The 12105-nt window shown below is 40.9% G+C and overlaps 1 protein-coding gene across 4 annotated transcripts in view; it reads left to right on the top strand.

Annotated features, from left to right (window-relative positions):
• Positions 1 to 12105, top strand: part of PLD5 (phospholipase D family member 5) — a 413275-nt gene that overhangs the window by 384055 nt on the left and 17115 nt on the right. For all 4 annotated transcript variants that reach the window (XM_012555426.2, XM_004375857.2, XM_012555427.1 and 1 more), the window contains 2 exons: positions 6510 to 6707; positions 10308 to 10444. In XM_012555426.2, the coding sequence (XP_012410880.1) occupies positions 6510 to 6707; positions 10308 to 10444 (335 nt within the window). The remainder of the gene's footprint in view (positions 1 to 6509; positions 6708 to 10307; positions 10445 to 12105) is intronic.

Below are 12105 nucleotides of genomic sequence, written 5' to 3'. Positions count from 1 at the left end.
GGTGCTTGGTTCATAGGTGTTATACATATATATATAATTTAGTTATTTATTTATATATCATGCATATATTTTGGACATGTTATCAGAAGGGATCAGTCCCTGGGAAGGACACCATGCTTGGTAAAGTAGAGGGTCAATGAAAAAGAGGAAGACCCTCAACGAGATGGTTTGACACAGTGGCTGCAACAATGGACTCAAACATAGCAATGATTGTGAGGATGACGCAGGACCAGGCAATGTTTCCTTCCTTTGTACATAATAGGGTCGCTATGAGTTGGAATTGACTCAACGGCACCTAACAGCAACATATATCATATATGAGGTTACGATGAGATCATATTTGTGATTGCTGTACCACAAAGGAGTTGTTTATACATTTTGGCCACTGAGTGGTTACGAGCTTGGCTGCTAACCAAAGGGTCAGTGCCTCAAATCCACCAGCCACTCCTTGGAAGCTCTATGCGACAGGTCGCTATGAGTCAGAATCAACTCGACAGCAACAGGTTTGGTTTGGGGCTAGGAATGCACATCTGCCAAAGAGCATGGCTGAGGCCTTGGCTGACTCCCCTCAGAGACTGAGCCCACTGGCCGTGCACCAAGTCTGTTTAGGCAAGGCTGCTTTCCCCCTGAGGCATGCCAGGTAAAGCCTTGACAGTCGCCTCTGGTCAGACCTGAAAAATCACACACAGGTTTTTAGCCAGGAGCAGGACACCTCACAAAAGTCTGAGCAGGTCTTTCATAAATGCTTTGCATGTTTCGGATTTGATACTTCGGTGGAGAAGTCCACGTGGTGCTGGTATAACCTCAGCTTTTGTCACTCTCCTACCCTAAGTCTTCGGTGACCCCTCCTGCCTCCATAGAGACTCCTCACAAAGAGTAGTCTCCCTTCAAACTTCTTTTCCCAGGGGTCTCCTACAAAAGCACCCTTAAAACCAAACCAAACTCTTGGCCAATGTACTTCAAATTCACCATATTTACGTTGTTGTTGTTGTTAGGTGCTGTCGAGTCAGTTCCAACTCACAGCAACTCTATAGGACAGAGTAGAACTGCCCCATAGGATTTCCAAGGAGCGGCTGGTGGATTCAAACTGCCAGCCTTTTGGTTAGCAGCTGAGCTCTTAACCACTGAGCCACCAGGGCTCCACATATACATGCTACTCAAGCTAAACTGTATAATACTATTGTTTGACTGTCAGCCATTTGTTCCAGCTACTGTGCTTCTGCTCATGCTGCCCCCACCAGCATTTGCTAAAGGCATAAATTCATGACCAGTGAAATGGAAATGTCTAATTTCATGCACCTGAACTAGCCGAGCTATTGTGACTATTCCAGCATCAACTGAACCTAACTACAAACAGTCTCTGAAAAATGAACTTGATTTCCTTACATCTGTGACTGAAGTGTCTGAAATCCAGTGGTGGTTTTAAATAAAATTCTTTGTAGATAAAGAATTCTGCCACATCTATTCTCTGATTCAACCATTATTTAAACCATTAAGAGCAAAGGTGTAGAAGAAACCTTCTCAGAAGGCAGAAGAACTTTGATATAGCTAAAGCTAACACTGTTCGAGGCAGTCACTAAGCTAAGTGTTTTACATGCATTTTCTTTCATTTATTCTTCCTGGCACTCCTATGATGTCAATAAATTATGCCCACTGAAGGAACTGAAAAGGATAAGTGACTTGCCCATGGTGGACTTGGGTCATCAATGCCCAGTCCAAAAGATGGCTTGCTGTGTCCTGATGAGGTCATATTGAGAAGCCTCTCTCTCTCTTTCTATTCTTGTGCCTCCTATGTGAGAAAGACTTCTCAGAGTTGCTTCTAGATATTATATTTCAAGATAATAATTATCTAAAATGATCACGTCATATCATACTGAAGAGTCTCTGTCTTTCTTCATAGATATATGGAGCTTGCAGTATTGTGACTTCTTCACTTAATGTCATTCTACATATTAGGAGAGTCACTGCAGAGTGATGGGGGGCAGCTGCCTTTCCCCAGCCGTTGCTGTTGGCTTTGATATACCTCAGCCACAGCAGAGAGGACACAACCACCATGTGAAGACTGGGGGACAAACTATTCCTAAGGAATGAGGTGGTCAGGGGAGCATCATATTCTTATCCGAACTTTGGACAGAGGTTTCCCAACATACGTAGTTGTGTGTGTGAGCAAGTAACCTAGAAACACTGAAGGTCTGACGGGGAAGAAACAAAGGAAGTCAAGAAACCAAAAACCAAACCCATTGCCGTCGAGTCGATTCTGACTCATGGTGACCCTATAGGACAGAGTAGAACTGCCCCACAGGGTTTCCAAGGAGTGGCTGATTCCAAGTGCCAACCTTTTGGTTAGTAGCTGAGCTGTTAACCACTACACTACCAGGGCTCCAAAGGAAACTGAGGCCATCCAAACAGTAAAAGTGAATCGTAGCCACCAAGTTTGCTTTTTGGTCACAAAAGTCAAATGATTCCCTGGATTTCTGCTTTGACAGTATTCTATCATTGGCTCCATTTGGTCTCAAATAGTGTTGATTTTTTTAAGGCAGTTTCCCACTCAAAAGATGACCATGTGTTTATCTCTGCACCCCGTTGTTGGTAGATTCAGGAAGCACGTTTAGAGAACAGTTGGCTCACTGATCACTCGAAGGCCTGTCATTAATACTGATCATTGAGCGCCATGCTTAGGAAAGTCTTCCAGGCGATCTCTGGCGCTGGCAAGTTGAGCTAGATGGCATGGCCAGATGGGCTGTGTGTGGCCACATTCAAGTTTACTGCTTCTGGGCACTTGGCACCAGAAGAGAGATTCTTGTTGGATTCAAGTGCTGGGGATCAGAGGACATCAGGCTGGGCTGGTACTAGTACTCTGGAGCTTGTTTCATCTCTGACCACCAGTTGTTCATTTCAAAGGTCAGGCATTCATTCAGCAAACACATTCTGAGCAACTCCTGTGTGCCCAGCACTGGAAATAAAAATATGAGCCTGACTCAATCCCTGCCTTCAGAGACTATGAAGGCACTTAGGGGAAACAGACACATAAATAAAAAATTATTATGCAGTGCAAAAATTGCCCCATCGGAGCTGTGTACCAAGTACTAAACCAGTTGCTTTGGTTTGGTTCTTGGTACCAGAATCAACACACATGGGGTTGACATGAGTCAGAATCAGACCCAGGGCAAGGTTAGTGCATGCCCAGGGTGGTGTCCTTATTCTGACATTGATGGGACCATCATCAGGAAGAAATAAACAAGCAAAAATGCTGAGGCCGAAGATGTGGGTTAAAGCCTAGGGTCTTGCACCAGCAAGTATACAGCCTTTGGCAAGTCCTCCAATTTCTCTGAATCTTTATCTCCTCTTTTGAACAATGAAGGGTTTTGACTCATAGAGTCTACAAAGGTCTTTCAGCGTTGTCATTTTATAAATATTGATTCTGACTCATTGTGACCCTATGTGTTTCAGAGTAGAGCTGTGCTCCATAGGGTGTTCAATGGCTGACTTTTTTGAAGTAGATTGCTAGGTCTTTCTTCCAAGGCACCTCTGGGCAGACTGAAACTTCCATCCTTTCAGTTGGCAGCCAAGTGTGTTAACCGTTTGCACCACCCAGGGACTTCTGTGCCAAGTATACTGGTAGACAAAGCAGGGAACAGGTTGGCCCAGGAAGGCCTTATAGAACTAATAACATTAGATTCCAAGGATTACACACTTACCATGTGCTAAGCGCAGTATGAATCAACTCGATGGCAACAGGTTGTTTTTTGTTTTTTTTAAGTGTATAGTGAGTAAATATTCAGACTTCGGAGTTCTATCAAAGTTCAAATATCAGCTATGTCATCTACCAATGAGAAAATAACTATGTAAGCCACAACTTCCTCCTTTGTAAAATGGGAATAGAAACTGTATCTACCCGACCTGCTGCCAGAATGAAAGGAGGTGAGCAGCACACAAAGTGAGCACTCAATCAATACTAGCTATCGAAATTATTATTATTAAGTTCTAGCAGCCAGACTTGGAGTTAGATATTAGCCTCATTGAACAATAAACTGAAATTTTTAAGAGTGAAGTAATCTATCCAAGATTGTTCAACAAGCATGGAGCAGAGCCAAGATGCAAACCCACATCCCTTTGACTTAGAGGGTCACTGGAAACCCTGGTGGTGTAGTGGTTAAGAGCTGTAGCTGCTAACCAAAAGGCTGGCAGTTTGAATCAACCAGGCGACCCTTGGAAACCCTATGGGGTAGTTCTACTCTTCTGTCCTGTAGGGTCGCTGTGAGTTAAAATTGACTCAGCAGCAACGGGTTTGGTTTTTTTTTGGTTGGAGGGTCACCAGTTCACAATGATGCAGGAGCCAGAAAGAGCTGGTCCTAAAAGACAAACAGCAGTCCCCCAGGCAGTGTTGGGGAGGGAGGTCCGGCAGGGAGAAAGGGTTATAAGGGTTCTGTTGATGTCCCGTAGCCCGCTCTTGGATTACATTTATAGAAAGACAAGGCTGAAAGACCCTTATAGATTCTATAAGCCAAAACTCTTTATTGTTCAAAAGAGGAGACAAAGACTCAGAGACACTGAAGGACTTACCAAAGGCCGTACCTCTGGTGGTGCCAACTCAACAGCAGCTAACAACAACATTGTCCTTAATATGTTTCTTCATCCAATTCTAGGAGTCTATACTAAAGAAAGACTTACACAAGTACACAGAGATATATGCTGCTTTATTTTTTAATTATTATAATTTTTATTTAATGAATTTGTTTATTTTTTCATTAGAGAAAAAAATAGAAACAACTCATCTGTCCATCAGGGAGTTAAATAAACTGTGTCTACCTGTACTGTGCTTGGAATGGAGCTGGTAAAGTGATGGCAGACCCATACAGATGAACAGGGAAAGAGCCCCATGGAACGTTATGTTGGGAGTCCTAGGGGGCAAGGAGAGACAGGGCCCTACACGGTAGGTGATCTCTCCTATAAGCTGAGTAGAATCTTGAGCAGGCGTCTGGAGGAAGGGATAGGAAGGAAGTTTAATAACCGTGTGCTCCAAGTCAGAGTCTGCATAACAAACCCTTCACTGAGTGTTCGGGTCATAGAAAGCACGTATATTTGTGCTGTTTTTTCCATGGCCAAAATTTTACTTTGCCTGGTCTGGTTGACTAATTAGAAATCATATGCAATTTTTACAAAGTGATACTGGACTCAAATGAAGCCAGCGCAGCTCCGCTCCTGGGTATATTTGATCAGGAGTCAGAAAGCCTGCATTTAAATCCTTAATCTACAGCTGACTAGATATTGAACACTGGGCAAGTACATTTGCCTGCCTGCATGAACTTGACCTTCCTCATCTGTGCATTGAGAGGAGTGGATAAAATCATCTGTCTCTTTTGTTGGAAGATTCTGTTAGTCTTTTACTCTTAAGGCTTGTGTCGTATGAATAATAGGAATAATAATTGCTAACATATTTTACTGATTAATGTGCGATAGGGCTGTTCTAAGGCCCTTACATGTATTAACCTTCTAAGCCTCATAGAGAAGGAGTCCTGGTGGTGCAGTGGTTAAAGTGCTCAGCTGTGAACCAAAAGATCAGCGTTTTGAAATCACCAGCCACTCCGCAGGAGAAAGATGTGGCAGGCTGCTTCCGTAAAGATTACAAGCTCGGAAACCCTATGGGGCAGTTCCACTCTCTCTTTCAGCATCACTATGAGTCAGAATCCACTCGATGGCAACGGGTTTGGTTTTGTTTTCTGTTTTCTTCTTTTTAATCAGTGTAGAGTGTGTCCTAAAACCAATCACTTCTGTGTTATTAAAAAAGCATATTAGACACAAAAGCAAGCGTAAATGGAAGTGGGAGGACAGACACTATCTGTCAATGACGGAACTCCAAGCATTGCTGGCTCCTAGAAGCTGAAATAGACAAAGAAGGACCTTTCCCTAGAGCCACCCTCTGAATTTGGACTTTTAGTCTCCCGAACTGTGAGAAACTAAATTTCTGTCCTTTGAGGCGGCCCACTTATGATATTTCTGGTATGGCAGCAGTAGGTAATGATACGAAATAGATACAATTATTTCCATTTTATAGAAGAAGAAACTAGGGCACAGAGACTAACTGTCTTGTCCAAAGTTACACAGCTAGAAAGTCATAGAGCTGGAATCTAATTCCAGGCAGTCAGACTCAAGAGTCCATGATCTTAACCATTCCGTACGCTGTAATTAAAAGTCAACCTTTTAATTGCTGCATGACTTAAAAATTATACAACAAATTAGTGCTAAAGAAACAAATCTGAAGAGCTGTTATGAGAAATGTAGATGAATATGGGAAAATTATCTATAGGAGCCCAAATACAAAAGGGAAGGGAAAATTCTACTCAAATATTTAAGCATTTTGCTAATGCATCGCTTCTGTATACCATAAGTGACTATGGCTACATATTTTCGTATTACAATAATTACAAGAAAAAAGAGGTCACTACTACTGCATTCTTATTCATCATCAGACACACATAGCATTGACACTTTCCATTTTAATTTCACAGATGAAAGAACTGGGTGTCATCTTCTACAACTGCAGCTGCCTGGTCCTAGATTTACAAAGGATATTTGCTTTATATAGTTCACTAAAATTCAAGAGCAGAGTACCTCAGACCTGGTCCAAGAGGCTCTATGGAGTCTATGACAACCAAAAGAAATTGCAACTTCAGTTGAACGAAACCTACTCTCAAGCATTTGTGTCGGTGAGTGTTGCCATCATTCTCCTCCTCCTTCTTCCCACTCTCCTCCAGATGCTTTTTATTAAGTTGGAGTGTTTGAGTGTGACAGTGTATTAGGCAAAAATGAACTATACAGGCTGGGTTCCATTGCATCCCTCAAGGCATTTAACGTGTGTTTACTCTTTATTCACCCATCATATGCTGTCCCTAATGATAATAACAATAATAAATCTTAATAATCATTCCTAGTTTGGGATACTTTGCATTATCTGATTTGATCCCCACAAATGTCCTGTAAGGTAGGCACTGGATTAGGACTGTTTTACAAATGAAGATATTGAAGTTTATCACACAGTTTCGTACAAAGTCCCTCGGATGTGTCAATGAAAGGACCAGCACTCAGATCTTGTGACATCAGATCCTACTTTTGATGCACTACATCAATGATTGGACTGACAGAAAACATCATGATAAATGGAGAAAAAATTGAAGTTGTCAAGGAGTTAATTCTACTTGGATCAACAATCAGTGTCCTTGGAAACAGCGGTCAAGAAATTAAATGATGTATTATTGCATTGGGCAAATCCGTTGCAGAAGACCTCTTTAAAGCATTAAAAAGCAAAGATGTCACTTTGCTGACTAAAATGTGCCTGACTCAAGCCATAGTCTTTTCAACATGTCATATGTGGACAATAAAAAAAGAAGACATAAGAAGAATGGATGCATTTGAATTGTGATGTTGGCAAAGGATATTGAATATACTGTGGACTTCCAGAGAAATAAATAAATCAGTCTTCGAAGAACTACAACCAGAAGCTCCTTAGAAGTGAGGATGGCGAGACATTGGCTCGCTTATTTTGGACACAGCATCAGGAAAGACCAATTGCTAGAAAAAGACATCATGTTGGTGCAGTACAGGGTCAGTAAAAATAAGGGAAGTCCTCCATGAGATGGATTGACACAATAGCCACAACAATGAATTCACACCTAACCAATGATCATAAAGATGGCACAGGATCTCTTTTGTTGTACAGTACATAAAGTCACCAAGAGTCGGAGATGCCTCAATGACAATTAACAACAGCCCTTACCCTCAGACTTTAAAGTATCAGTTGGGGAGCCTCTTTACAATATAGATTTTCAGTTCCTGCCCCCCAGGATTGGATCCACTGGATCTGGGGTGAGACTTTGGACTCTTGAATTGAAACAAGCTTCTGAACTGATCCCGATTCTCAGAAAAACTTCTCTAAATGATGTTACCAATTTAATATTGTTACTTCTCAATTGATGGATATCGAATGTTATGCCAACAGCTTCTATGTCACTAAAGAGCATTTCATTAAGGGATGAATTATATCTTTTTTTGTCTGTTCAAATGAAAGCACAATCTGAAAATTTAGAAATGTAGCAATAGAGATAAAAGAGGAAGTTGACATTGTTTCTGTCCTAAGTAACAAACTACATATATGTGAATAACAGAAAATAAATATGAAGGATTTTATCATATAGAGCTAAAAAAAAAAAAGACCTCAAGCACAAACTTACCTCTTTTTTCATTTCACTTAAATCTTTCCGAATATCCTTCTTCCCTATCTCTCCTGATGAATTTGGGTGTCTTAATAACTCAGTTAGCTTTTCCTCTACAATTATTCATGATCCTTTCTTAACATTCAACAGTCCTCTTCCTGACTCAATGAAAGTTTTGGGGAAAAAAACAACGTTTAGTTTTTTTTTTGTCTTGAAGATTTTTATAGCCATGTCATCTTTCAATTTTTTTTTTTTTTTCCTTGGTAGAAGCTAGGTTGAGTTGAAACTGGCTCAATGGCAACGGGTTGGTTTTTTTGGTTTGGGAGTGCAATAACAAGTATGTTATTAACAAAATTATTTTACATGTATTTGGAGCCCTGGTGGTGCAGTGTTTAAGATCTATAGCTGCTAGGCAAAAGGTCGGCAGTTCAAATCCACCAGCCGCTCCTCGGAAACCCTATGGGGCAGTTCTCCTCTGTCCTGTAGGGTCGCTGTGACTTGAAATCAACTCAGTGGCAACAGGTTTTTTCTTTTTTTTCTTTTTTTTAGACTTACCCGGGTGTATAGCTTGTCAAAATCAAATACGAACTGTGCTAAACACTCTTTTCAATCTTGTCCAGTGGAAAAATAATGAGAAAACCAAAGTACATTTTTCTCTTTCTAGAGCAATTTCATCTAAAAACACTGCATCTTACAAGATGACAGTCACCTCAAGCAACATGAAAAAAAGACCTCAAGCACAAACTTGGCCCCTTTTTTTCATTTCACTTAAATCTTTCAGAATATCCTTCTTCCCTGTCTCTCCTGATGAATTTGGGTGTCCTAATAACTCACTCAGCTTTTCCTCCACAATTATTCATGATCCTTTCTTAACATTCAACAGTCCTCTTCCTGACTCAATGAAAGCTTTGGGTGAAAAAACGTGTTTAGATTTTTTTTGTCTTGAAGATTTTTATAGCCATATCATCTTTCAAATGAAATTACTTCTGGGTTAAATTACTTGCTATGTGTGTATGTATGTATTATATGGTAACACCTGAGAAAATTAGCAGGTATTTGTGAGAGAGCTGTACATCAGAATCACAGAAGTTCAGAGCTAGAGTGCAGAGATGTATATATTGAAAACAAGAATTCTCTCCCAAAACAAACTCAGGGGACAGTCCTGAGACCCATCCCACCACACCTTGATCTCTACGTGCCTCAGCTTTGAGACATTTGAGAAGATACTGTGAAACATGTGAGGGCTGGAACGTGATGGGACAGCCTTGTTTTTCCGGGTCCCACAAGTTTTCCACTTTTGACAGAATGCAGTCTTACAGCTTTTCTATCTCTCATTTTAGTTAAAAAACATTTGAGTTTTCCTTCTCTGACAGGTTTCCCCCTTACACAGTATGATAGTTAAAGTTGTGTGTCAACTTGGCTGGGCCATGATTCTCAGTGATATGATAGTCGTATGATGGTGTGATCCCTTCCATGATGAGATTTGGTATTATGTGATCACCTCCATAATGGGATACGCTGTGAGTAGCCAATCAGTTGAACGGGAGTTTCCTTGGGCATGTGGCCTGCATTGACTATAAGTGGATATTCTGGCAAGTCTTCTGGGCTTTTCCTCATTCTGGATCCTGCAGCTGGCTCCTGTTCATTTGACCTCCAGTTCTTGGGACTTCAGCTAGCAGCGTGCCAATCTTTGGTACTCATCAATCTCTGCAGCTTGTGAGCAGGAGCCCTGCTCTCCATCCTGCAGATCTTGGGTTCACCAGTCCCTGTGGCTGCATGCATCAGGAGGGGCCTCTAACCTGACCCAGGGGCTTGGGACATTCCAGCCTCTGCAGCCTCGTGGGCCATTTCTTTGATATAAATCTCTCTATGTACATGTATTTGTATGCTTTACTGGTTTTGCTTCTTTGGAGAACCCAGCCTAAGACACACAGGTTCTTTTGCAGGTTTTACTGTATTTGTCGAATCTGATAAGGAACTGGAACGTAGATGTGCCAAAATTAGTTAAGAGCGCAAATTCATTTCAACAAAACAAAAGAAATCCCTAGATGAGAAAACTTGTTATTCTATATTAATTTGGTTTTTGTGTCTTCACAGAACTCTCCCAAACTCTTTTGCCCTAAGAACAGAAGCTTTGACATAGATGCCATCTACAGTGTAATAGATGACGCCAAGCAGTTTGTGTTCATAGCCGTCATGGACTACCTGCCTATCTCCAGCACAAGCTCCCGAAGGTCAGTGAGTGCCTAAACCTCCAGTTAGAACTCAGTCTCCAGGACTGGGCACTAACTAGGAGACCACAGGGGAGAGTAGCCTGGACACTGAGATGCTATCAGGTCTGCATTAGGAGGGATCAGCATTCACATCTGTTTGGTGTGCAGCTGCAGTTTACCTATGATGCACCTCTTCTCTGAGTGGATCCATTTTCAGGACTTGGGGTCTCAGCCTACGAAAAGTGCCTCAGTATTGTACATTATAGACAAGTGAGCAAGTTTAGAAAGAAGGTTGGGTTGTCTTCAACTTGAAAAGGTGACTACCAATTCATAATTGTTAATATGTTTAGATGTACCTAAAGATATATAACTGATATAATGCGAGTTCAGATGTACCTAAAGGGCATTCTGAAACTGAGTAGGTCTTGCAAGATTTCCTTTAAAGGAGGAACTACTGCTTTGTCCCATTTATGTGAAAACAAAACAAAACCAGTTGCCATGGAGTCGATTCCGACTCCCTGTGTGCCAGAGTAGGACTGTGCTCCATAGAGCTTTCAATGGCTGATTTCTCAAAAGTAGATTGCCAGGCCTTTCCTCCAAGGTGCCTCTAGATGGACTCAAACCGCCAACCTTTTGGTTAACAGCCAAGCATGTTAACTGTTTGCACCACCTAGAGACTCCTTTATTCATGTCAGGCTTCATTAAGTAATAAATTTTCAAAATATCTTTTCAACTTAAAGGAGACCCATAATAAAAAAAACCCTTTGTTACCTGGTCAACTCCTCAGTCAGTCCATCCCTATGTGTGAGAAAGAGAGCATCTTAAAAATGGAGAGCTCTTTCAATAATTCATCATTGTTTAAGTGTGCAAAGACTTGGAGTAAATTTTGGAGCAGAATTTATGACAAACTCTTTGGAAAATCATTGCATGAATAAATATATGGCCATGTCCCCAGATACTCCTACTTTTGCTTTCTTGCTAGGCTTGCAGAGATTTGGATGGTTATAAATGTTGTGAGTATTAGTTTAATCCAGGAAAAGTTTTCAAAGTGCACATTTCTGGGACTGCAATCAAGACCTTTTTAATTTGAAAAATGACAATTTTGAAACATCCATTTATTGCAGTTAAATGATTAAGTGTGCCCTATATTGCTTGAATGTTTTCCATATCGCCAACCCCCCATATGCATAATATGCAAATGGATATGAGATTGCAAAACAGAGTGCCTCTCCCAGAAAGTGATTGCTCCTGGTGACAATCAGAGTCAAAAATCATGTTAAGCTGCAAGATGCCTATGGTTATTTTCTTTAAAATATCGTGCATCCTCGGGACAGCCATCCATTTTTTTCCATGCACTTTCTATCTTTTCTATCCCTCCTTTGTATGTTTGTCCTGTTTATAGTTGATTTGGTTTTAGATTCAGTTTTAGATTTCATTATCACCTTGAGAAGATTTTGAAACACAACAGATAGGTTTTGCATAATTTTCCTGTTATTTAGAAGAAAAATAAGGTCAAGTTCCTGGAGTTTTATGTTAGAACAGGGTGAATATTTCTCAGGAATGACAAAAGTTTTGCTCCATGAAGTCCCATGAACTCCTGAAGTCCTATAATCCTTCAAAGGGAAGATAGTTAATATGGAAAATCTAAAATATCTTAGAAATCTAAAAGTGACAGAAAACTG

Source organism: Trichechus manatus, unplaced genomic scaffold (assembly GCF_000243295.1).
Source record: "Trichechus manatus latirostris isolate Lorelei unplaced genomic scaffold, TriManLat1.0 scaffold00039, whole genome shotgun sequence".
In the NCBI taxonomy this organism is placed as follows: Eukaryota; Metazoa; Chordata; class Mammalia; order Sirenia; family Trichechidae; genus Trichechus; species Trichechus manatus.
The sequence above is the reverse complement of the archived record's forward strand: the minus strand, read 5'-3'. Positions and strand labels throughout refer to the sequence as shown.